This window comes from Oncorhynchus mykiss, chromosome 11 (assembly GCF_013265735.2).
Source record: "Oncorhynchus mykiss isolate Arlee chromosome 11, USDA_OmykA_1.1, whole genome shotgun sequence".
Lineage (NCBI taxonomy): Eukaryota > Metazoa > Chordata > Actinopteri > Salmoniformes > Salmonidae > Oncorhynchus > Oncorhynchus mykiss.
The window spans coordinates 60,563,793-60,591,111 of record NC_048575.1 but is presented as its reverse complement, the minus strand read 5'-3'; the positions used below and the strand labels follow the sequence as shown (position 1 = coordinate 60,591,111).

General features: G+C 42.9%; 1 protein-coding gene across 2 annotated transcripts; it reads right to left on the bottom strand.

Annotated features, from left to right (window-relative positions):
* Positions 1-667: 667 nt before the first annotated feature.
* Positions 668-26,460, bottom strand: LOC110536129 (ATPase MORC2A). 2 transcript variants are annotated; one of them, XM_021621710.2, is made up of 27 exons: positions 26,280-26,460; positions 25,408-25,580; positions 23,603-23,656; positions 23,272-23,306; positions 22,011-22,079; positions 21,771-21,861; positions 21,486-21,594; positions 21,091-21,250; positions 20,886-20,997; positions 19,654-19,779; positions 16,080-16,159; positions 15,839-15,921; positions 15,639-15,724; positions 15,400-15,540; positions 15,134-15,288; positions 11,269-11,397; positions 10,876-10,981; positions 10,576-10,795; positions 5,102-5,368; positions 4,719-4,964; positions 4,204-4,329; positions 3,610-3,667; positions 3,264-3,402; positions 2,893-3,066; positions 2,680-2,773; positions 2,328-2,516; positions 668-2,231 (listed from the first exon to the last, which is right to left on the bottom strand). In XM_021621710.2, exons 2-27 carry the CDS (start codon positions 25,473-25,475, stop codon positions 2,163-2,165), a joined length of 3,186 nt encoding a protein of 1,061 aa, XP_021477385.2. In that variant the 5' UTR covers positions 25,476-25,580; positions 26,280-26,460; the 3' UTR covers positions 668-2,162. The 2 variants fall into 2 exon arrangements, with proteins under 2 accessions (XP_021477385.2, XP_021477387.2); XM_021621712.2 differs by lacking the exon at positions 4,204-4,329.
* Between the last annotated feature and the right edge of the window lie 859 nt (positions 26,461-27,319).

Below are 27,319 nucleotides of genomic sequence, written 5' to 3'. Positions count from 1 at the left end.
CTTCCATTTCCTAATAATTGCTCCCACAGTTGATTTCTTCAAACCAAGCTTTTCAGAAAAATTTCAGTCTCTCGATGTGCAAAACTGATAGAGACATACCCCAAGCGACTTACAGCTGTAATCGCAGCAAAAGGTGGCGCTACAAAGTATTAACTTAAGGGGGCTGTATAATTTTGCACGCCCAATTTTTCAGTTTTTGATTTGTTAAAAAAGTTTGAAATATCCAATAAATGTCGTTCCACTTCATGATTGTGTCCCACTTGTTGTTGATTCTTCACAAAAAAATACAGTTTTATATCTTTATGTTTGAAGCCTGAAATGTGGCAAAAGGTCGCAAAGTTCAAGGGGGCCGAATACTTTCGCAAGGCACTGTATCTTTATGTACATATTCTTTATCTCTTTACACTTGTGTGTATAAGGTGGTAGTTTTGGAATTGTTAGGTTAGATTACTCGTTGGTTATTACTGCATTGTCGGAACTAGAAGCACAAGCATTTCGCTACACTCGCATTAACATCTGCTAACAATGTGTATGTGACAAATAAATTTGATTTGATTACTTGTAAATATGCCTTTGTGTAGTTGTTTGGGAACCAAATGGATTATTTCTCCATATAGAGGTAACAAATACTGCATTTTTCCCCTCAATGAGGACACACCAGACAAAATAACGTTCACCTTTTAATAAAATGTTTCCTTGACATGTTAAAAATACTTATTAGAAGAAACATGACCACTGAATAATATGAACAAAGAACTATACTCAGAATCCAGATAATAACTGAGAACTAAATGAAAACAGTGAACCGTTGGGTCACAATGGCAAGAGGAAACAATTGGGACATAATACGGTTGTACTGAGGAAACGTTATAGATAGTCGTACTGATAAAACCCAGTAAGTACTTCAGTCTTGAGGGCGTTGGGAGAACCAAACACCCTCAATAAGCTGGCTGGTAAATCTGACGACTACACTGTCAGAATAGGATAGGGAGGGGAGAGAGAGGAGGACAGGGTGGGGAGAGAGAGGACAGGGTGGGGAGAGAGAGGAGGGTAGGATGGGAGAGATAGGGAGGAAGGATGGGGAGAGGAGGGAAGGATGGGGAGAGGAGGAGGGTAGGGTGGGAGAGAGGAGGGTAGGGTGGGAGAGAGGAGGGTAGGGTGGGAGAGGAGGGTAGGATGGGAGAGAGGAGGGTGGGAGAGGGAAGGGTGGGAGAGGGAAGGGTGGGAGAGGGGATGGAAGGGTGAGAGGGAGAGAGGGTAGGATTGGGAGAGAGGAGGGTAGGCTGGGGAGAGAGGGTAGGAGAAAGTAGGTTGAAAGCCACTAGGCAACACTGATTTGATTTATCAACACTGGGACAATGGATGAAACTTAATGCTTTAACATGCTTTCAAAGACTCGACCAGAGTGATAGCAGCTAACATCAAATATGGAATTCAATGGAACTGGATTTGCATCTGACTGACTGGTGGTAATAAAGGGGTTGTGGGTCAGGATTAGAGGTCAGGACGTTATCAGATTATTGGTTTATGATTCATTTAATATCTCTCCACTTGATCACAGATCAATATGGAGAATACAGACCGTCTTCTGAAATCACAGAAACGCCTGTCATCTACATCACAGGAACTTTGATCGGGGATGCTTGGTGCCCTACTCAGACTGGTGTGTGTGTGTGTGTGTGCGCAGAATCTGATTACCACCTACAGATTGATGACAGTTCAGTTCTACAGTCAATCAGGACTGGTTGGCTTAACCTACAGTAGCTTAACATATCTTGTATATAACATACATTGTTGATATATAAAAGGACTAAATAAAAATACACGTCCATTATGAGAACATGCTAATGCTTACTAAATAGGAACAGAAAGAGAAACAGAAAAACATATACTGCAGTTTTATAAAAACAAACTCAGGGACCAAACAGCAACAGCACCAGTTCAGGCAGCAGCTGCCTCTCCTCTCCTCCATCTGCAGATCTATCAGAAGACACAGTAGACTGTGTAGAGCGCGGCAAGCAGGCCTCATGGAGGGAGTTATGGGTAAAGGGCGTCTGTAGAGGAGCTACAGTACACATTGGGAAGGCCGGACGGACCAGAGTTCTGAGAATCAGATGGGGCGGTGCTGTCTGAGTCAGGCACCGGGTGGAGAGACCTCCTCTCTAGTCCCCCTTGGTCAGCAGGTCTTCTATGTAGGCATCCAGTTCATCGTCTGTGTTTATGTCAATGTCCTGCAGAAGGGAAGGAGAGACATTAGTATTCAGTGTGTGTGTTACCTCGTATCTTTTCTGTAGCAAAGCTTCGATGTTGGTGTGTGTGTGTCTTACCTCCTGTACTTTCTGTAGCAGTTGTACAATGTTGGTTCGTAGTTTCTGTAGCTTTTCGTCTGCCTCCCTGAGTTTGGTCTCAGCGCTGCTACTCTTTTCCTCCACAGCTTTGGCTCTGGCATCAGCTCTGCTCTGGTACGAGTTACACAAAGACTGGAGACCCAGCTCATACTGCTGGAAATACTCTTTCTGCAGAAACACATGCACACAGGTCAGATACATACACAGACATTGCTCTGGTATGAATTACAATGATATGACTGTCTACAATGCCTGCAGCAGGCTAGACTCCAGGGTAGGTCTCTAGAACATAGACATTAGTTAGAGGTCAGAAGTTCAGGGTCAGTCTCACCATAGGGAAGGCCACTAGCTCCTCTGCAGTCATGCTGTTGACATCTTCCTTCGGGATCCGGAAATCAGGAGGGAAGAAATAACGCAGCACTGTCCTGAAGAGATCACACACACCAACAATTATAGCTATGACATCCCCTTTGAAAAAAGGGAATTAGAGGCCAAAATCCAACAGTTATGACTCAATGACAGAGCATCGGGTGATCATAGTTACCTCATCATGGTGACCAGGTTGTCAGTCACCTCTCGACTGGATCCTGGTTGGGTGGTGTCAGGTTCCATGGGGGGGGGGCCTTTCTCAGTCCCCTCCCCTTGCTGTGTGTCAGGGGTCTGGGAGAGGGGAGAGGGCGGTCGCATCAACCTCACCTCCTCACTGCCTTTGAAAACCCTAATAACAACAACAATAAATGATATACCAAAAACAACCTCACCTCCTCACTGCCTAACCATCATAATAACACCCCAAAACTCCTGAGAACACTAAGTCATCAAATCAATACACAAATAAACATTTGGAAATGACACATACATATGTACATAAACGTAAGAGAACAGAGCACCGACACGGTGAGTTGGTGCGCCTACCATCGGTCCTTGGGGGTAGATCTGGGGACGTAGTCAAACTTCACCTTCCAGCGAATGCTCTGCTTACTGGTTTCCACAGCAACAACTTTGCCTGTGAACCATTCCTTATTCACACGCACCTCCACCAACAGACCCTTATCTACAGGAGACAACACATAGAAGTTTTATGAAGCATTGTCCTGAAACTGAATTCAGGCTTGGCTGAACTGCTTTCAATGGGGAAAGATTGCGTCCGTGATATTCTGTGAAACGGTCACTTTTCCGTGTGGACTTGTTGCTAATCGGAAATCTTCTTGGCCAATCAAAATGTATGGCTGGAGCTATCATCAAGAATGGAATAAATCACCTTTCTGAGCATTCTTCAGATCATATTCTGGGTCCTCGTTCTCTGTGCTGTCTGTCACCTGAAAACACACACACAGAAAACACAATGTTCAAACTAACAGTAAGTGTGTGTAAGGAAATACCAGGAACAGCGGTGTGTTATTGAACTGTGAGAAAAGAAAGAGCAGGAGAACAGAATACAACCAATTCCATTTAGAGTAGAGTTACAAGACAGACAGGACCCATTCTATTTTAGAGTAGAGTTAGGAGACAAGGATAGGACCTATTCTATTTAGAATAGAGTTAGGAGACAGATTGGACCCATTATATTATGATTAGAGTTAGATGACAAGGATAGGACACATTCCATTTAGAGTAGGGTTAGGAGACAAACAGGACCCATTATATTATGATTAGAGTTAGGAGACAAGGATAGGACACATTCTATTAAGAGTAGAGTTAGGAGACAGATTGGACCCATTCCATTTAGTGTACAATTGTAAGAGAAGGGTATGATCCATTCTATTATGATTAGAGTTAAGAGAGAAGGATAGGGCCGATTCCATTATGAGTAGAGAAGGCAAGTGTAGCCTCTAACTCCGTGGCAGATGGGTACCTTGGCTCTAGGGGGGGTGGGGATGGGTTTAGCCAGGGGTGGTGTTGCGGGGGGCAGCCGTGTTGCTATGATAGCTCTCCTCTTCTCAGGTGGCGGGGGTTTGGTGCTGGGTGGGGGGGTATGGACCTGCGGGGTTCGATGACATCGCAAGACATCTGTGTCAACAGTACAGTGGCCTGACTTCTGGACCGTTCCACGTGTTAGTCTCTTGTTCTTCATACATCCCATCCCCTCTCCTCTTTCAAAAGAACCATTGTCTGTTTCTTCCTCAAAAAGAGCTATCCCCCTCTCTATACCTAACATCATCTCTCCGTCCTGACTCATTTTAAGGGGACATCTTTCTAACGATCCTCTTCCTCCAAACATCACCTTTTCCCTTTTCTCCATTCGCTCTAACAAATTCAGTACTTCCCTCTGTCTGTGTGATATGTTGTATAGAAATATGCTATAGATTGACAGCGTGATAGTCTGAGCAGTGTGTGTGAGAGAGAGAGCGATTGAGTGAGAGACTGTACCTCTGTCACTTTTCCCCGTTTGAGTGGAGCTTTCTCAACAGCTTTCCCACGATTCCCCACTGCAGTTACCATCTTGGATTTCTTGGGCTGAGGCTCCTCCTCCTCACTGTCATCCTCGCTGTCGTCCTCCTCCTCTTTTTCCTCCTCCTCCTCCTCCTCCTCTTCACTCTCCTCCTGCTCCATCACTTTCTTGCGCTGGCTGCTAGCAGGTGTGGTTGCTTTGCCAGGAGACAATTTGGCTGGAGTCTGTAGAAACACCATAGATATTACTGCTACTGCTAAGGGACCATAGATATGAACAGCTATCATGTAAATATCTGCTTCAACCATTAACATATACCATAAGATTTGATAAAGGACAGCTTAAAACACAACACACTAACCCGTGAGGTACGGCTTGAAGGGGTGGGTTTGGCGGGGACTTTGGCTGGAGTTTTGGGGGCGGGCTTTGCTGGAGCGGGTGACTGCTTCGCTCCAGCTCTGGATTGGTCAACTCTGGGTGCCGGGGGAGGGGCAGCAGGCCGGGTGGTCGGTCGAGGGGAATATGTGGGTTTGCGGTTGAGGGCTGGGGGCTGGCTGGGGGCGTTCTTGAGGAGGGCGGGGAGAGGAGGGGAGCGAGGGCGTGACACACGCTCTGACGACCTGGTTCCCTAAGAGACAGAGAAAACAGGAGACACATTATATTCAGATAATCAGGGAGACCGTGTGTGTGTGTGTGTGTATAACCGGTAGAGCAGGGTTCCCCAACTGGCAGCCCGAATTCCGGATTTGGTCCCCCAAGTTTTCTGAGTTAAGAATATTGTAGGACAGAACACTATAAAAGCACCAGAAAAATTAGCTCCAAGTTATTTTAATTTCAAGTATTTCCATGGATAATAGATACACTACATGGCCAAAAGTATGTGGACACAAATTCAAATTAGTGGATTCAGCTATTTCAGCCACACCCGTTGCTGACAGGTGTATAAAATCGAGCACACAGCCATGCAATCTCCATAGACAAACATTGGCAGTAGAATGGCCTTACTGAACAGCTCAGTGACTTTCAACGTAGCACTGTCATAGGATACCACCTTTCAACAAGCAGCTGCACACAAGCCTAAGATCATCATGCACAATGCCAAGCGTCGACTGGAGTGGTATAAAGCTCGCCTCCATTGGACTCTGGAGCAGTGGAAACAGGCTCTCTAGAGTGATGAATTACGCTTCACCATCTGGCAGTCAGACGGACTAATATGGGTTTGGTGGATGCCAGGAGAAAGCTGCCTGCTCCAATGCATAGTGCCAACTGTAAAGCTCAGTGGAGGAGGAATGGCCTGCTTTTCCTGGTTTGGCTAGGCCCTTTAGTTCCAGTGAAGGGAAATCTTAATGCCATAGCATACAATGACATTCTAGATGATTCTTTGCTTCCACCTTTGTGGCAACAATTTGGGGAAGACCCTTTCCTGTTTCAGCATGAGATCTGCCCCTGTGCACAAAGCAAGGTCCATATAGAAAAGGGTTGTCGAGATCGGTGTGAAAGAACTTGGCTGGCATGCACAGAGTCCTGACATCAACCCCATCGAACACCTTTGGGATGAATTGGAACACCGACTGCCATGTAGTGTAAGTAAGGTTTGAAATGATTATGTTTTGTGAAATATTATTTTAGTTTGGGCTTCCGACGGTCAATTAGCGACTAATTATTTCTAATTATGTTCCGGCCCCTTGACCATCAGCTCAAGAAAAGAAAATCAGCCTGCGGCTGATCCTGTTGATGATTCCTGGGGTAGAAGGTAAGTATGTCTGTATGAATCTGGACCCTCCCTTCCTAAAATTGTTTGCCGAAATTATTGCAACCCCTATTACTAGCCTGTTTAACCTCGCTTTCATATAGTCTGAGATTCCCAAAGATTGGAAAGCTGCCGCGGTCATCCCCCTCTTCAAAGGGGGAGACACTCTAGACCCAAACTGCTACAGACCTATATCTATCCTAACCTGCCTTTCTAAGGTCTTTGAAAGCCAAGTTAACAAGCAGATTACTGACCATTTCGAATCCCACCGTACCTTCTATGCTATGCAAATTGGTTTCAGAGCTGGTCATGGGTGCACCGCAGCCACGCTCAAGGTCCTAAACGATATCATAACAGCCATCGATAAGAGACATTACTGTGCAGCCGTATTCATCAACCTGGCCAAGGCTTTCGACTCTGTCAATCACCACATTCTTATCGGCAGACTAAACAGCCTTGATTTCTCAAACGACTGCCTCGCCTGGTTCACCAACTACTTCTCTGACAGAGTTCAGCATGTCAAATCGGAGGGCCTGTTGTCTGGACCTCTGGCAGTCTCTATGGTGGTGCCACAGGGTTCAATTCTCGGGCCGACTCTCTTCTCTGTATACATCAATGATGTCGCTCTTGCTGCTGGTGATTCTCTGATCCACCTCTACGCAGACAACACCATTCTGTATACTTCTGGCCCTTCTTTGGACACTGTGTTAACAACCCTCCAGACGAGCTTCAATGCCATACAACTCTCCTTCCGTGGCCTCCAACTGCTCTTAAACGCAAGTTAAACTAAATGCCTGCTCTTCAACCGATTGCTGCCCACACCTGCCCGCCCAGCATCACTACTCTGGACGGTTCTGATTTAGAATATGTGGACAACTACAAACACCTCGGTGTCTGGTTAGACTGTAAACTCTCCTTCCAGACTCACATTAAGCATCTCCAATCCAAAATTAAATCTAGAATCGTCTTCCTATTTCGCAACAAAGCATCCTTCACTCATGCTGCCAAACATACCCTCGTAAAACTGACCATCCTATCGATCCTTGACTTTGGCGATGTCATTCACAAAATAGCCCCCAACACTCTACTCAACAAATTGGATGCAGTCTATCACAGTCCCGTCCGTTTTGTCAAATGTTGGGGAATAATCAGAATTAGGTGGTAACATAGGTAAGATGTTTTATATTCATCATATGTTTGTGAGTTATTTCTCATAAGAATGTATTTTGTTGTACTATAGTGGTGGCCATTGGCAGTTATCTGTTCTATGTCAAGACTAAGTTGCATGGGCCGCAGAGAGGGGAGAGGTCAAGGTGTCATCATGTGTAAACGTATCTTTTGCTTCACTGTGTCTGTGTGCCAGTCACTCCCTACTTTTCCCATCGGGGAGAGGAGGATGGCAGTGTCTGGAATCATTCTATGCTCCCCGTGAGCTTGTCCAGGATTGGTTGTATTTAGAATTGGTTGTATCTAAATGACAATTTGATATATGCCTGTTGATATGGAGGATTGGTTTATGGTTCTGGGTTTGAGTAAGGAGACAAAGCTGAACGATTTATTATGTCTATGCTGTCTGACTATGTGTGTTCTTTGCTATTAAAGGATCTCAGTTGCAATGTAGTGGGGGCTCTCAGATAATTCATTGATAGACACTGAATTGATCTGAGAGTCACAGGGTTGTGATAGAGCTCATATAATTAAAGATGGACTTTGATAACTAACTCTGACTTGTGTTGTGGTTTGCGCTCATGATTTGGTAAATAGAGGAAATTTCCACGACACAACAAAGCCCCATATACTACCCACCACTGCGACCTGTACCCTCTCGTTGGCTGGCCCTCGCTTCATACTCGTCACCAAACGCACTGGCTTCAGGTCATCTACAAGTCTCTGATAGGTAAGGCCCCGCCTTATCAGCTCACTGGTCACCATAGCAGCATCCACCCGTAGCACGCGCTCCAGCAGGTATATCTCTCTAGCCACCCCCAAAGCCAATTCCTCACTGTATTTATTTATCTTGCTCCTTTGCACCCCTGTGTCACTACTTGCACATTCATCTTCTGCACATCAATCAATCTAGTGTCTAATTTATATATTGTAATTACTTCACCACCATGGCCTATTTATTGCCTTAACTCCCTTTTCTTACCTCATTTGCACACACTGTATATAGACTTTTTCAACTGTATTATTGACCTTATGTTTTGTTTATTCCATGTGTAAATCTGTGTGGTTGTATGTGTGGAACTGCTTTGCTTTATTCTTGGCCAGGTCGCAGTTGTAAATGAGAACTTGTTCTCAACTTGCCTACCTGGCTAAATAAACAGTGAAAATATATATTAATAAATAAATACAGTGCCTTGCGAAAGTATTCGGCCCCCTTGAACTTTGCGACCTTTTGCCACATTTCAGGCTTCAAACATAAAGATATAAAACTGTATTTTTTTGTGAAGAATCAACAACAAGTGGGACACAATCATGAAGTGGAATGACATTTATTGGATATTTCAAACTTTTTTAACAAATCAAAAACTGAAATATTGGGTGTGCAAAATTATTCAGCCCCCTTAAGTTAATACTTTGTAGCGCCACCTTTTGCTGCGATTACAGCTGTAAGTTGCTTGGGGTATGTCTATCAGTTTTGCACATCGAGAGACTGACATTTTTTCCCATTCCTCCTTGCAAAACAGCTCGAGCTCAGTGAGGTTGGATGGAGAGCATTTGTGAACAGCAGTTTTCAGTTCTTTCCACAGATTCTCGATTGGATTCAGGTTTGGACTTTGACTTGGCCATTCTAACACCTGGATATGTTTATTTTTGAACCATTCCATTGTAGATTTTGCTTTATGTTTTCGATCATTGTCTTGTTGGAAGACAAATCTCCATCCCAGTCTCAGGTCTTTTGCAGACTCCATCAGCTTTTCTTCCAGAATGGTCCTGTATTTGGCTCCATCCATCTTCCCTGTCCCTGCTGAAGAAAAGCAGGCCCAAACCATGATGCTGCCACCACCATGTTTGACAGTGGGGATGGTGTGTTCAGCTATGTTGCTTTTACGCAAAACATAACGTTTTGCATTGTTGCCAAAAAGTTCAATTTTTGGTTTCATCTGACCAGAGCACCTTCTTCCACATGTTTGGTGTGTCTCCCAGGTGGCTTGTGGCAAACTTTAAACAACACTTTTTATGGATATCTTTAAGAAATGGCTTTCTTGCCACTCTTCCATAAAGGCCAGATTTGTGCAATATACGACTGATTGTTGTCCTATGGACAGAGTCTCCCACCTCAGCTGTAGATCTCTGCAGTTCATCCAGAGTGATCATGGGCCTCTTGGCTGCATCTCTGATCAGTCTTCTCCTTGTATGAGCTGAAAGTTTAGAGGGACGGCCAGGTCTTGGTAGATTTGCAGTGGTCTGATACTCCTTCCATTTCAATATTATCGCTTGCACAGTGCTCCTTGGGATGTTTAAAGCTTGGGAAATCTTTTTGTATCCAAATCCGGCTTTAAACTTCTTCACAACAGTATCTCGGACCTGCCTGGTGTGTTCCTTGTTCTTCATGATGCTCTCTGCGCTTTTAACGGACCTCTGAGACTATCACAGTGCAGGTGCATTTATACGGAGACTTGATTACACACAGGTGGATTGTATTTATCATCATTAGTCATTTAGGTTAACATTGGATCATTCAGAGATCCTCACTGAACTTCTGGAGAGAGTTTGCTGCACTGAAAGTAAAGGGGCTGAATAATTTTGCACGCCCAATTTTTCAGTTTTTGATTTGTTAAAAAAGTTTGAAATATCCAATAAATATAATTCCACTTCATGATTGTGTCCCACTTGTTGTTGATTCTTCACAAAAAAATACAGTTTTATATCTTTATGTTTGAAGCCTGAAATGTGGCAAAAGGTCGCAAAGTTCAAGGGGGCCGAATACTTTCGCAAGGCACTGTACATGACTGTAGTGTGTGTGTGTTTACCTGTAGAGGGGGAGTATGTGTGACTGTGTGTGTGTGTGTGTGTGACGGACCTGTAGTGTGTGTTTACCAGTAAAAGGTGAGTATATGTATGACTCTGTGTGTGGGTACCTGGGAGGAACTCTCATTTATGGGTCTCATGCTGACGTCCAGAGGTAACTTCTTCACATCTGCTGCTGATCTGATGGTGCTGGTTTTCTGCAGAGCCTCTAATTTCTCCTGCTGCTGTCTAATCTTCTCTGTCAGTTCTTTCTGTTTGTCCTCTGCCGTCTGCCTGTCCTTCTTCAGAACCCCACACGGAAGGTTCTGTTTTTGCTCCGGCGCGTCACACCTACAACACACACACAAATAAGATATTGGTGATATATTTGGTGTCCCTGCAGGTGTGTGTGTGTCGGTGTGTGTGTGTACCTGTCCTGAGTGCTGTCAGGGTTCATCAGACACACCCAGCTGTCCGGGTAACGTTTATCCACCGCATCCATCTGGAATGGCAGAGTCCTCCACTTCAGACACTTATCTACAGATAGAGAGGGAGAGAGAATAACATCAGAGTCCTCCACTTCAGACACTTATCTACAGATAGAGAGGGAGAGAGAATAACATCAGAGTCCTCCACTTCAGACACTTATCTACAGATAGAGAGGGAGAGAGAATAACATCAGAGTCCTCCACTTCAGACACTTATCTACAGATAGAGAGGGAGAGAGAATAACATCAGAGCTTGTTTGTTTGCATTTGTTCGTGTGTGTGTGTGTGACTCAACACGTTAAGAGTGAGCAGTGTCTCTGTGAGTGTACAACTCACCACACTGTATGGTGAGGGGTATCTCCATGGCGCGGCGTCTCTTGTACCTCTGCTCTGGCGAGGGGAGCGAGGACCAGCTGGCAGACAGGTACCCAAACTCATCCCAGAACTTCACTATGCCCTTCTGAGCTAAAAGAGGGAAAGCAGAAACTTTCCAGTCATTTGGACTAGGGATGTCGCAGAAACGATACAACCGCATAACTGGGTCTTTCTATAAACTAGGGTACCAATGAGCATTTCTTGTAGTGGACAACTGTTTGGAGCTGTTACAAAGTCATGAATAATAATTTGAAATTTGTCCCCCCGTTAAGAAATAGCGGAGGAACACCGATACATTCAATATAATTCATTAGTTGAATCAAACCTATGTTTAAACCCTTTGTCATACAAAAATTGGGTGACATAAAACACTATCTTTCTTTCTTTACATTTATGATACGGTTTGTTGTTATAACATATACTAAGCATTTAACAATTGAATTACACATTGACCTTGATCCTGTGAAATTCCTGGATATTGCCGTCGGACTCGTAGGAAGTGTACTGTAACCTTACATTCCGTATCTCCCTATGTTACAGTGTGAAAACAGTTTATGGGAACACGTATCCAAAATAAAGTATGTGATTGCAAAATCCAATACTTTAAAACAGAAAGACTAACTTTAATGATTAATAAAACAAAAATTGATACGTCATTAACAGGGTTCTAAAATAATTACGCAGTTGATGATAATTACACCCTTCATGTCTGGCTGTTTAGTTACTTACTTACTTAGGACATTATTGAGCAACATCAGCTGATTCAGGAAAGGATTTTCTGAATGACTGTTAAGTGATAAAGAGCTTGTGTGATACTGCACGCCATTTAACAACACCCGAAGTGCGGAGGAACTGGAGAATTGACAGAACATTTGTGTCTGTTACAGCGATCAAGATAATAAGCCTGCTTTGTGGACAACATTAAATCAAGATTTCTGAGGTAAGATTACGGTCCGTGTACGTATTGATCGTTTGCTTTCCAAGTTAAAACAGAGTAAACGGGAATGTGTAAACAGCCTGTTTATTTGTTTTTGCATATAAAAACAAAAAAACAAAATGTTTTATTTCAATGTTCAAAAGTGGGTAGGGGTTAAATGTGTAATGCCTGGTCAAGTGCACAGCCAACCCTTCCTGTCCTTTCAAAGCAGGTCACCCTTCTATACATCTATTATCTATTCATAAATAGCTTCCCGTACCATTCCACAGTGCCAATATAAGGTAAGAGTTCTCAATTTCTGCAGTCGGTGTGTATTGACTTATTAATAAACTGCTGTTACTGTAAATGGTTAGCTGACTGATATAACCTAGCTACCATGGGTAATCTTATTAAATGGTGCTATACAGCCAAAACAACTGTATCTATTGCTAGACTAGAAATATGCCCTAGCTATAGTTAGATGTGCAACCACTGACTAACTAGCTGGAATGAAGCAAGGGTGTGAATAGTACATATGTAAATATATCTTTTCAGTGTTTCCAGCAGGTCTCCAGCTACCCAGACATGTCTGATCAGCCTGGTAGGGTGTCGTGGGTGTGTCCAGCTTACACCTGTGAAAATCTGTGTGTGTATATAGCAATGGAATGAAACATCCAACCAAAGCCTCAAGTGTAGTGCTGTAGGTCCACCCCACACCTGGAGGGTTGTAGGGTCCTGTCCAGACACAACCCCTAGCTCCTACCCCTAGACACTGTGGAGATCTCAGAGAATTGGACAGGTGCAAGCAATACTGACAAAATTCAACCAAGCCTATCCACAAGTGTCTAGACTCTAGACAGTAGGGGCTAGGGGTTGTTTCTGGACAGGCTATTGGTATTATTGTAGCTCAGTCAGTCAGTCAAAAATATTTAATAGCTGTCAAATACTTGCTTCCTCTGTCCTTAGGATAATCTGAATTGCATTTCCTTGATTCATTGCATCCTCTCTCCTCATCAAAACCCATTGAATGATAAGGTCCCCAAGCACATTGGGGGAGAGGAGGGAAGATTCTTCCCCTCGGGCTCCAATGCACTTTCAAGGAGAGGCAAGGATTGGAGGAATCAAGGACAGAGGAAGCAAGAATGGGATGTCTAGTTCACACACACTTGCTTGAAGAGTTTAAGGATAATGATTTCATTATTGGTTATTATTATTGTCAGAACCCATTGTATTATATTACATTTTTATTTAACCATTTTGACCCGGGATGTCACACATTGGCCCCTTAATTTATAGAATGACCCAACTATGCTCATGAACAGTAGTGTGTCTCTAACTAGAGCTATTCACCTGATTAAATAGTTGTTTTTCCACGCTTCTGTTTTTCTACGATCCGTTTATTTAGCCTACCAAACAATCTGCCTGCATTCTCCACTGTCACTCTAATGTTGCATCCTAGACATAGGGAGAGGGGCATGGTAGGCTACACTTAAGTAGGGGTGAACTGTTTTGACTGTACTCATTTATGAACGCTTTGAAAACAATATCAAGCAGTTAACTTACAATGTCAGTTGTATACTATTGAAAAGCAGAGAATGTCAACGTTCTAATGCTAGAATTACTATAATGTATTGTTACCCTGAAGCGTGATTCATCTCTGATTAACCATTATTATGGTTATGTACAGTGCCTTCAGAAAGTATTCACAGTCCTCAACTTTTCCCACATTTTGTTGTTACAGCCTGAATTTAAAATGTATTACATTTGGATGTTTTTCCCCCACTAGCCTACACACAATACCCCATAATGTCAAAGTGGAATTATTTACAAATTAATAAAAAATCAAAAGCTGAAATGACTTCAACCCCTTTGTTAAGGCAAGCACAAATAAGTTCAGGAGTAAAAATGTGCTTAACAAGTCACAGAAGTTGCATGGACTCACTGTGTTCAACCTTATTTTTAAATGACTACCGTATCTCTGTACCCCACACATACAGATAATTGTAAGGACCCTCAGTCGAGCAGTGAATTTCAAATACAGATTTAACCACAAAGACCAAGGATGTTTTCCAATGCCTTGCAAAGTAGGGCACCTATTGGTAGATGGGTAAAAACCACAAAGAAAATAGACATTGAATATCCATTTGAGCATAGTGAAGTTATTAATTACACTTTGAATGGTGTATCAATACACCCAGTTACAACAAAGATATAAGCGTCCTTCCTAACTCTGTTGCCGGAGATGAGGCTATGAGGCCAATTCAATGGTGACTTAAAACAGTTACAGAGATGAAAGGTTGTGATAGGAGAAAACGGAGGATGGATCAACAACATTGAAGTTACTCCACAATACTAACCTAAATTGACAGTGAAAAGAAGGAAGCCTGTATAGAATAAAATATTCTAAAACATGCATCCTGTTTGCAACAAGGTACTAAAGTAATACTGCAAAAAATGTGGCAAAGCAATTCACTTTTTGTTCTGAATACAAGATGGCATTGAATCTTCCTGAGTGTCCTCATTACAGTTGGCTTAAATTGGCTTGAAAATCTATGGCAAGACTTGAACATGTTTAAAGAATAATGTGCAAATATTGAACAATCCAGGTGTGCAAAGCTCTTAAGAGACTTATCCAGAAAGATAGTTGTAATCGCTGCCAAAGGTGATTCTAACATGCATTGACTCAGGTTTGTGAATACTTATGTAAATTAGATTTCTGTATTTCATTTTCAATACATTTGCAAAAATGTCTAAAAACATGTTTCACTTTGACATTATGGGGTATTGTGTGTAGACGGGTGACATAAAAAAATAAAAAAATAAATTTTCAGGCTGTAACACAACAAAAAGGGGAATAAGTCACGAAGTATGAATACTTTCTGAAGGCACAGTGTACGTTAAGTGTGTTACCTATGTTGCTGTCCTTCCAGTACTGGGCTAGGTGTTCTCCCATGCCTCTCAGAAGGTGTCTGTATTCTTTAGCGTCCGCAAAGTCCTGCTTGTTGTGAGTGGGCTCCAAAACCAGGTATGGGACATCTACTACCCCCACAACACCCCCACACGCCCTGCGCACGCGCACACACACAAATACACACACACACACCATTAGAAAGCATTTCTGGTCATCACACTGGTCACAGACAATAGTCAATAAGAAAGGAGTGTGTGTTACTCACATTCCTCCCTCCAGCTGAGGTCCAGTCTTCTCATACATCTTGATGAGGCGAGAGCAGTTATACACAAACATCCCGTCCAGGTCTCTCTGCTCAATGTTCACCCCAAAGATAAAACTCAGCTCTTTTGGGTCCTTCAACGCTCTGGGGGAGGGAGAGAGAGAAGTGTTAAAGTTCTATAGTTTTCCTTAACTTTAGTTTGTTTATAAAGTTGGTTTGTAAAGTTTAATATTTTGACTGACTTCTGTTTGGACTCCTGAATCTTCTTCTTCACTTCTGCCTCCCGGCGAAGCATCATGGCACCCTCCTGGGCCTTACGCAATATGACCTGGAGGAGACAGAGACAGAGAGAGGGTGATTTGAATAAGGGAGGAGAGGAGTCAGACTATTGGGTCAAGATATTGTTAATCTTGCAGAGTGGTGTGCGTATGTTGGTTCTTACCCGTGATTCTCTAGACATGTCGTCTCCCAGTTTGGTCTCCAGAGACAGACTTTTGCTCTCCGCCTCCCGAGCCTTCTCTTCAGCTGTAAAACACACACACACAGTCAGTGGGGGTAGTAGGTTCTAAAGGCAGACCTGGTTCTCTCTGTGTGTGTGTGTGTGTGTGTGTGTACCTTGCCTATCTTGGCCAGGTGATCTGTGTGTGTGTGTGCGCGCACATGCATGGATATGGGAAACTCACCTAACTTAGCGAGGTGATCAGCCTTTTTTACTTCCTGCTCAGCGCGGGTTTTGAATCGAGTTGATGTGTATTTATATACCCTGAAACAGAAAGACCCACACTTAGCTGAATAGACAAACAGGACTTAGAGATTCCTGCCTAGAGAGATCTCGCTCTCTCTCAAAAGTATGTGGACACCTGCTCGTCGAACATCTCATTCCAAAATCAAGGGCATTAACACTAGATGGTGGAACATTGTTGAGGGGAATTGCTTCCATTCAGCCACAAGAGCATTAGTGAGGTAGGGCACTAATGTGAGATGATTAGGCCTGGCTCGCAGTCGGTGTCCAAAATTAATCCCAAAGGTGTTAGATGGGGCTGATTTAGGGCTCTGTGCAGACCAGTCAAGTTCTGCCACACCGATCGAAGGGCCTTCCCCAAACTGTTGCCACAAAGTTGGAAGCACAGAACAGTCTAGAATGTCATTGTATGCTGTAGCGTTAAGATTTCCCTTCACTAGCACCAAGGGGCCTAGCCTGAACCATGGTAAGTAGCGTTCTCCTGGCATCCCCAAACCCAGATTAGTCAGTCACACTACCAGATGGTGAAGCGTGATTCATCACTCCAGAGAACATGTTTCCACTGCTCCAGAGTCCAATGGTTTGCGAGCTTTACACCACTCCAGCTGACGCTTGGCATTGTGCATGGTCATCTTAGGCTTGTGTGTGGCTGATCGGGAATGGAAACACATTTTATTAAGTTCTCAACTAACAGTTCTTGTGCTGACGTTGCTTCCAGAGGAAATTTGGAACTCGGTAGGGTGTTGCAAACGAGGAAGATGGCTGTCCTCGATTGATTGAGGTCAGGGGATTGTGGAGGCCAGGTTATCTGATGCAGCACTCCATCACTCTCCTTCTTGGTCAAATAGCCCTTACACAGCCTGGAGGTGTGTTGGGTCATTGTCCTGTTGAAAAACAAATGGTTGTCCCACTAAGCCCAAACTAGATGGCGTATCGCTGCAGAATGCTGTGGTAGCCATATTGGTTGTGTGCCTTGAATTCTAAATAAATCACAGACAGTGTCATCAGCAAAGCAACCCACTCTATCACACCTCCTCCTCCATGCTTTACGGTGGGAAATACACATGCAGTGATCATCCGTTCACACACACCACGTCTCACAAAGACACGGCGGTTGGAACCAAAAATCTCCAATTTGGTCTCCAGACCAAATGACACATTTCCACCGGTCTAATTTCCATTGCTCGTGTTTCTTGGCCAAAGCAAGTCTCTTCTTCTTATTGGTGTCCTTTAGTTGTGTTTTCTTCGCAGCAATTCACCCCACAAAGGCCTGATTCACACAGTCTCCTCTGAACAGTTGATTTTGAGAACACTGTGAAGCATTTATTTGGGCTGCAATTTCTGAGACTGGAATGAACTTATCCTCTGGAGCAGAGGTAACTTTGGGTTTTCCATTCCTGTGGTGGTCCTCATGAGAGCCAGTTTCATTATAGCGCTTGATAGTTTTTGAGACTGCACTTGAAGAAACGTATAAAGTTCTTGAAATGTTCCGTATTGACTGGCCTTCATGTCTTCAAGTTACAAAGGACTGTTGTTTCTCTTTGCTTATTTGAGCTGTTCTTGCCATAATATGGACTTGGTCTTTTACCAAATAGGGCTATCTTCTGTATTCCACCCCTACCTTGTCACAACACAACTGATTGGCTCAAATGCATTAAGAAGCAAAGAAATTCCACAAATGAACTTTTAACAAGGCACACCTGTTAATTGAAATGCATTCCAGGTGAACTACCTCATGAAGCTGGTTGAGAGAATGTCAAAAGTGTGCAAAGCTGTCATCAAGGCAAAGGGTGGCTACTTTGAAGAATCTAAAATATATTTTGATTTGTTAAACACTTTTTTGGTTACTACATGATTCCATATGTGTTATTTCATAGCTTTGATGTCTTCACTATAATTCTACATTGTAGAAAATAGTAAAAATAAAGAAAAACCCTTGAAAGAGTAGGCGTGTCCAAACTTTTGACTGGTACTGTGTGTGTATGTGTGTGTAAATACATATACAATTGAAGTCGGAAGTTTACATACACTTAGGTTGGAGTCATTAAAACTTGTTTTTCAACCACTCCACAAATTTCTTGTTAACAAACTATAGTTTTGGCAAGTCGGTTAGGACATCTACTTTGTGCATGACAAGGAATTTTTCCAACAATTGTTTACAAACAGATTATTTCACTTATAATTCACTGTATCACAACTCCAGTGGGTCAGAAGTTTACATACACTAAGTTGACTGTGCCTTTAAACAGCTTGGAAAATTACAGAAAATTATGTCATGGCTTCAGAAGCTTCTGATAGGCTAATTGACATAATTTGAGTCAATTGGGGGTGTACCTGTGGATGTGTTTCAAGGCCTACCTTCAAACTCAGTGCCTCTTTGCTTGACATCATGGGAAAATCAAAAGAAATCAGCAAAGACTTCAGAAGAAAAATTGTAGACCTCCACAAATCTGGTTCATCCTTGTGAGCAATTTCCAAACGCATGAAGGTACCACGTTCATCTGTACAAACAATAGTACGCAAGTATAAACACCATGGGACCACATAGCCGTCATACCGCTCAGGAAGGAGATGCGTTCCGTCTCCTAGATATGAACGTGCTTTGGTGCAAAAAGTGCAAATCAATCCCAGAACAACAGCAAAGGACCTTGTGAAGATGCTGGAGGAAACAGGTACAAAAGTATCTATATCCACAGTAAAACTAGTCATATATCGACATAACCTGAAAGGCCGCTCAGCAAGGAAGAAGCCACTGCTCCACAACAGCCATAAAAAAGTCAGACTACGGTTTGCAACTGCACATGGGGACAAAGATCGTACTTTTTGGAGAAATGTCTCTGGTCTAATGAAACAAAAATAGAATTGTTTGGCCATAATGACCATCGTTATGTTTGGAGGAAAAAGGAGGAGGCTTGCAAGCCGAAGAACACCATCCCAACCGTGAAGGACGGGGGTGGCAGCATCATGTTGTGGGGGTGCTTTGCTGCAGGAGGGACTGGTGCACTTCACAAAATAGATGGCATCATGAGGAATTGAAAATTATGTGGATATATTGAAGCATCATCTCAAGACATCAGTCACGAAGTTAAAGCTTGGTCGCAAATGGGTCTTCCAAATGGACAATGACCACAAACATACTTCCAAAGTTGTGGCAAAATGGCTTAAGGACAACAAAGTCAAGGAATTGGAGTGGCCATCACAAAGCCCTGACCTCAATCCTATAGAACATTTGTGGGCAGAACTGAAAAAGAATGTGCGAGCAAGGAGGCCTTACAAACCTGACTCAGTTACACCAGCTCTCTCAGTAGGAATAGGCCAAAATTCACCCAATTTATTGTGGGAAGATTGTGGATGGCTACAAGCTTAAGCCAAGTGCACCCAAGTTAAACTATTTAAATGCAATGCTACCAAATATTAATTGAGTGTATGTAAACTTCTGACCCACTGGGAATGTGATGAAAGAAATAAAAGCTGAAATAAATAATTCTCTCTACTATTATTTTGACATTTCAAACCTGGGTTTGTAGAGGCAGCAGGACAGTCTCTTGGTCCTGACTTTGTGTCCCTGTATGAAGATCCTCATCCTGGGGTCGATGTAGAGGACAGCAGCATATGCTCGGAACGACCGACGCTCTGGCTTCCTGTATGAGGGAAGTGATACAATCAACATAAACACAAAGTCCTAGGTAGTTTTCCGGTGATGTGACACAGAAAAGGCCTTAAATATTTTCTTTGAAACATACTTCCACACAAACACGAGAGGTCTTCAGGGATCCACCTGTATCCCAATACCCAATCCAGGACCCGAGTGGTCTGGATCCAGAATCCTAAATGTCACGGGTCTGAGTAGGATCTGATTGTTACGGATCTCGGGTATGTGTAATTTTAACTGACTTGTCCAGAAGGGCCTATACAGATCCAAAGGAAACTACAGCAGGAGAAAGAGACATTTTATAATTTATGCTGCTGCTCTTGCTTTTCATGTGTGGCACGTGTAGCTTGCTGTTGTATTTGGCCAATCATAAATCATCAAAGCGGCAATAGGCTACAGTCATAGAGCCTCAGTGTGTGGCAAAAGTTAGGAGATATCTAATCAATGGAAAATTGAATTAAAATGATGGAATTAAAAGTTAAAGGAGAAGAATAGGCTAGCTACAATGACCAAGAGCCAACAGGTAGGCTCTCCTTAATATTCTGAATGGAGTTGTTGTTATTTGTAACTGTAGGATGAGAAAGTGCATGCACTACAGCCTCAATTAACGTATCGAACTAATGTTAGTTAGCTTGACTTGCTTCTTCCGGTTTGATGCAATCAAGACAGGTGCTACGTATTGATATTTGATGATAAATAAACTAGCTATGGTCGCAAAGTCTACTATAGCAGGAGCCGGCTTGGTTGGTTGCCGTCTCATCTCTCCCTCCCTCTTCCCCATTTCACAGTACGGCCCCTCCCCCGTCTGCTAGAGCGGCATCTTGACCGCTCTCTCCCTTCTCTCGCGCTTTATCAGTTCCGGTTAATAAAGTAGCTTAAAAAGGACTTTTCTGCTGATTCCCTCACTCGGATCGGACTGAATCTAACCAGGTCTATACTGAACGGGTCTAGTTATCCTCGGGTTCGTTCATAACAGGTCTCTATTTTAAAAATGTATTTATGCATATCGTGTCCGGGTGGGAAAGTCCCAGGTCCATTTCGGAACGAGTCCAACTTTTTGGACCTATGAAGACCTCTATCACACACCATACTTACACTCCCTCTGAGGGGGTTCCAGCCATCAGGATATCCTGGTGGTCTGTCTCCACATCCAGCTCTGGCTCTCTGGTGTCCATCAACTTCAGGTTATAGATGATCACCAATGTACCTACAGACACAAGGTTAGGATGATCAACTACACATACAGTCTGACACACACACACGCCAACTCACGACACCCATATACAGCCACACGTCTCACCGCTGCTGCCCTCTATCTTGTTGAACTGTTCCATCAGCTGCTGTTCGTTTTTAAAAGGAGAGTATTTGTAGATGAGCTCCGTCTCTATGGCAAACTTCTCAGGGTCTCCCGTGATTGGCCGTCTGGTCAGCAGTTCCCAGGTGGGCAGGGGTACGATCACCTGACGGGGGAGACAGACAACCTTAAGCTACACACAGTCACACTTCCCAAGAGGTGATGTTATGATGACGCAGAGTGTCGTTTCAAATAGCAGGACATAGTCAGTAAACCCTTTTTCAGAAAGTCGAAGGCTAACAGGATTCACAAAATAAATACACTATTTTTTTAAGACACTTGACGTGTGACATCACTGGGTCTGCTGGATGGAAGAGTGCCTGCTGTAGCTGACCCCTCACCTCGTCAAGCCCCTCCTCCTCATGGAATGTTCTAGACAGGAACAGGCAGGACAGTGTGTTGTCCTTCTTGGTAAACAGAATAAAATCTTTCCCAATACGCATGGAACCCCTAGAGAAAACACACACAAATGATTTGGCTCACTTGGTGAGAGCTTGGTGCTAGATTAAATTACAGCGGGCTTCACATAAAAACACTATAAATGTATGTACAGTAAGTTTCTTTAAATGAAAGTGTCTGCAAAATTGACTTTTTTGATTGTGAGGGAAGATTAAAGAGTTTCCTACGATTTGAGTCCGTTCCCGTACTGGCCAATGTGAGTGGAATCTGGTGTACGCTTACTGGACTTCCCAAATTGGATCACATGGGTCGCCTCGTCTGTGAGAGAGATAAGAGGGAAATATAACCGTCATATATGGTTGACTGTTGCTTACTATGGTATTTACTAAAGCTTATAAATAGATATATGGATCAACTCGATTACTGTACATGTCTACTCTAGTCATTATATTTTGAGTGGAACTCACTGGGGTCCATTCCTGTGCCGTCGTCTAAGAAACATAGCATGTAGCCTCCACGCAAGTCTTGTTTCTTCTCTGTTGGCCACGAGGAGAAGCGAGATTAGACTCAGGTTAGAATAGGAGGTGGATGACATCGAAAGCCACGCACAGGTTAGATACAAGAGGGGGAGAGAGAGCCCAACACACAGAACTAGTTTTGACATAAAGGCTTTTTCAATTGCGAAAACTATACTTTCCAAAATGAGAACTAGTCAAAGTCTGGGTGTAGCTTATAATTAAAATCCGTAGTCAGGTAATCATTGGCACTCCAGGTATTCTAGATTGTGGATAGGCAATGTGTGGTATGTATAGTATTGTCAGAGGGGTTATAGGTGAGGAATGTAATGTTTTCGTATATAAACACTGAACAAAAGTTATAAAGGCAACATGCAACAATTTCCAAGATTATCTGAGTTATATTTCATATGATGAAACAAGTCAATTTAAATACATTCATTAGGCACTAATCTATGGATTTCCCATGACTGGGAATTACAGATATGCATCTGTTAGTAACAGATACTGTACCTTAAAAGAAATGGGCCTCAGGATCTCGTCACGATACTTCTGTGCATTCAAATTGCCATCGATAAAATGCAGTTATGTTTGTTGTCCGTAGCTTATGTCTGCTCATACCATAACCACTATGGGGTAGTCTGTTCAAAACATTGACATCAGCAAACCACTCGCCCACACAACGCCATACATGGGGTCTGCGGTTTAAAGGCCGGTTGGACATACTGCCAAATTCTCTAAAAGGACATTGGAGGCGGCTTATGGTAGAGAAATTAACATTAAATTCTCTGGCAACAGCTCTGGTGAAGATTCCTGCAGTCGGCATGTTAATTCCCTCAAAACTGTAGACATCTGTGGCATTGTGTTGTGTGCCAAAACTACACATTTTAGAATGGCCTTTTATTGTCCCCACTACCTGTGTAATGATCATGCTGTTTAATCAGCTTCTTGATATGCCACACCTGTCAGGTGGCTAGATTATCTTGGCAAAGGAGAAATGCTCACTAACAGGAATGTAAACAAATGTGTGCACAAAATTTGAGAGAAACAAGTTTGTGCATATGGAACATTTCTGGGATCTTTTATTTCAGCTCATGAAACATGGGACCAACACTTTACATGTTGCGCTTTTATTTTTGTTCAGTGTATGTAGATTTGTGTCTATGTACCTGTGTATGAGAACCAATATATTTGTGTGTATGCATGTGTGTACCTGTGTAGATGTCAATCCGGGTGGCATTGGCATCCCTGTAGGAGATGATTGGCAGGTGACAAACCAATCAGAAGACAGATAAAAACCAGTGTGGTTAGATGTGGTTCCTAGGCTTTTACCTTTATTTTCAGAATACAGTGAATAATAACACTTATACAAATCCCACAGGTTTAATCCTAGATCAGTTCACTATTGTTTCGCTGCAATTGACCCCTTGTGATTGACTAACACCTACAGATGATGTCCCACATACGTACAAACATTTTGGATGGGTAGAGGTAGAAAAGCAGAGAATTGTGGATAACAACAGAGAGAAATGCATCGTTGGTACCTGGAGTTGTCCACCAGCTCAGCCAGAGCTCCAAACAGGAACTCATGGGTTGTCCTGGAAACAAATAACCAGCCAATCAACCTACAGTTCTGGTCCTTAAAAAGCTCAATTTCCAAAACGCTCGCTGAGGTAAGGAGAGTGCATGTGAGCAAGCACAATTGCAAGTCAGTGTAAACATCAGTGTGTTTAACATGGGGTTTGGGCCCTGTGAGATCATCCGGCTGGGGGTTGGATAACATCGTGTGAGTTATGGGGTGTGGCCGAATCATTGGTCAAAGTTGACGGATGGCATAATGGTTAGTGCTATCCAGGTTCCTTGGAACATCCCTACCCTAAACCGTTTAAATGTTTAACTTCAATTGGGTGACATCAGAGTTGGGACATCCCACGGATAACGTTTATACTTTTCCGTGGATTTGGGTTTTTGTTTGAGATTCTCTACTGGAGTCCCATGTTAATGTGCTTGTGTAGCAATGGTGTTCTGATAAACTGAGTAACCTTGCTTGAGACCTGAAGACACATGCTAGCTCCCAGAAATAATGCCAAGGCTTTGACTCAGTCGGCCAACAGGGATGAACAATTCAGGTTTGAATGCAGTTTGTATCCTTCATCTTTCGGCTGTCCCATTAATTTATTCCAGTGAAGGTATCACATCCTTTCATTTTGTTGTTTGAGAGGAATTGCCATAGGCGAGGGTAGAGTCCAAGGAAATATAACCATGGGCATAATGTATAAGAGGAGGCTCTTCATTATACCTGCTATACCGGTTATAATCGCTATCCTCTCCAAACGTGAGAACATAAATAAAATACACGTGGGGATATTATTGCTTGCTCTGAAAACCCATGAATGTGGTGTTGATAGAGTTCAACAGCACATGAAGTACAGTATGTGTGTTGAGGGGCAGGGGTGTTACGCTTCCTCAAATGAAATTCTCTCATTGCCTGCATCCTCATCAAACATGAACAGTTGTTCTCTGGTGATGTCATGAGTCCTACATAGTCAGGCAGTATGATTGATAGCCATTTTATGTCAACAGGGCTTTATATGTTCAAGCCTCCAGTGACATAACTTCACGACTTGAGGGGGGAGTGTGTTGATCTACAAGTTGCAGCAGCTATTTATGTTGTGCTATTTGATGGTGTTAGTCTCTCTTTCTCATCTCATCTTGGCCCTAGTCCAAAGCACATCTCTCTCTCCTGTCCAGATATCCCTCATACCACTGGCCTTCTGAGCCCTTAACTGTCCAACAGTAGTTGTTCATGCAGTGTTTTCAGGGAAGTAACAACATTTCAGACACACTGGACAGCTGTCCTGTATCAGCTGGATTCAATGACTTGGTTATGTAGGTACCATTAGCAACCATTTGACTTTCTACTCCTCTGTGTTTTGATCACGAAGGTCTTTCAACCTTTTGATGTAGCAATATTGTGCTGTAAAAAGGCTTTTTAGCATTGTTTATTTGTATGTAGTCTATTCAACCATCTTTTGTGAAACATCTGAAGGCACAATTTTAGTCACTCATGTTTGTGACAGTCAGTGTCCAAGGCATGAAATATCCTGCTCCATAGTGTGGCCAATCTGTAGATCATTATCACTTGCCAGACACAATGGCATTCCTCTCCTCTTACAATGTGTACATTGGAAAAACACTTTCATATGATGTATTTTTTCACCCCAAAACAGAATTCCCACTGTGAGTTGAGCACTGCCCTATGGCAATTTGTGACCTCCATGTGATGTGTAGCATGAGTGTGATTTTGTGGAGTGTGTTATGTTATGTATTTACCCCAGGCGGTACTTACGAGTTGGTGTGCAGATACTCGAAGGTGAGCTGAGCCCTGTTCAGTGTGCTGTAGTTAGAGTAGGCCATCTCCACTTGCTAAAAGCTATTTCCTGTTCTCTTCCTGGTCTTCTTTCTGACTTCCTTTCAGTCCGGTGAGGCTTTTCAAGAGCTTTATTCAAGAGCTTCATGCACCTACAGAATCACAGCAGCAGTCAGTGCCACTGGTCAACAGTATGAATGATGTCAAAGACAGTATGATGGTGCCTGGAATATAATGAGCTTTCATAAGGAGCAAAGAAGCACAAATACCACTGAAGGAAAAGCATTGAGATATCTGAAGAGGGAATAAGTCCTGTTGAACAGTATGAGTATTCAAACTTGAGAATAAGTATTGTGGTGATTGGCAATACATGATTGGTTAGGAGTTTTTTTCTATGAGGTTAAGACATGTTATCACTTATTACTATCATCACACAGTCTATCTATACATGGCCCCCTCTGTCTGCTCCCACTCTACAATAAACCATGAGCCAGGTAACCCTCCATTCAAACCAGCCGCCAAGCTAACAGCACAAACAGGCCTCCCACGTGAGTCTTATTTGGATCATTCCAGAAGACTCATCTAGGCTAAATCTTGACGTAATTTTATTATCGAGTATTGATGATTAAAGAGACAAGGTCATTGTCAGTGATGGAGAGTTGCAATGTCCAACAATGCTTTAACAAATGGTTAGTCAACTGACCAAGCTAGTTACTACAGTAGCTAGTAACCTATCCTGGCTGTCTCACATCCACAATCTCTGGTAACGTTACCCATCCCCATGTAGCTAGCTAGTTGGGTAAACACATGTAAAGAACATATTAGCATTTATATTTATCCAATATGCAAACCGTTTAGAGCACCCGCCGCTTCAAATTGAATTTAGGTCCGTGTAAAACATCCGTCGGTTCAGAATGAAGCGATAACTACTGATTTCCGAAATAGAACCACACCGCAGGCCGCGAAAACCTCCTCGCCTTTCTCCCCTCCCTCGCGCACAGCTGAAAGGAGGGTCCGAAGTGTACGCCCGCCTCTACCATGCATCAGAACACCAATAGGAACATATCTGATTTATTTACATTACTCCGATTTGTCCATCTTCGTGCTACTTGCACAGGGGTCAAATTGCGGTGATTATTGTTTCCGGTTTTTAATATTGACGGGAAAACGGGTTGGAAAACGAGGCTTTCAGAAGGCATTGGCGCTTTCAACAAATTGTGCCGGAAAACGGTTAATTACTCGTCAACTACATGAATGTTCCATAGTTTCCTACTCTACCCTCTAAACTACCGGTCGGGTAAACGTTTTTGTACAAATCCTAACTATACTGAACAAAAATATAAACGCAACATGCAACAATTTCAAAGATTTTGCCGAGTCACAGTTCATATAAGGAAATAAATAAATTCATTAGGCCCTAATCTATGGATTTCACATGATACTTTAGAAGAAAAGGTAGTCCCCGTGGATCAGAAAATCAGTCAGTATCTGGTGTGACAACTATTTGCCTCATGCAGCGTGCAGTGGCGATTTTATCATGCATTTCTTGGTGGGGCAAATTAACAAAAAAAAGTACATTCATGCCAGCAAAGCCACTACACAACACTAAACAAAACATGAATTGCACCATAACGGTGACAAACGATTGCTTTTCAGTGAATCCTTACCACTGCTACACCTGGCTATTAGCTGAGCCTTGCCTAGCAGCAAAACAGTTCATTCAGCCTAATTTACTGCCTTAAAAAAACAGCTGATATGGCTGATACTAGCTTAAACCAATGTGGTTTCTACTGACAATTGAGATGTACAAACTACGGCATAAGGGGACGACGAGCGGAAAAGAGGCAATATTTCGATGAAGACATTAATGAGCGAGCTAGGACGGACGTCG

Bases quoted from the DNA above. Each gene is read 5' to 3' on its own strand.
- LOC110536129 (XM_021621710.2), bottom strand. From the start codon at position 25,475: ATGGCCTACTCTAACTACAGCACACTGAACAGGGCTCAGCTCACCTTC. The intron at 4,965-5,101 runs GTTAGTGTGTTG...GTGTTTCTACAG, and splicing joins CTTCAAGCCGTACCTCACGG to ACTCCAGCCAAATTGTCTCC. The intron at 2,517-2,679 runs GTGAGACTGACC...GTGTTTCTGCAG, and splicing joins AGCTAGTGGCCTTCCCTATG to AAAGAGTATTTCCAGCAGTA.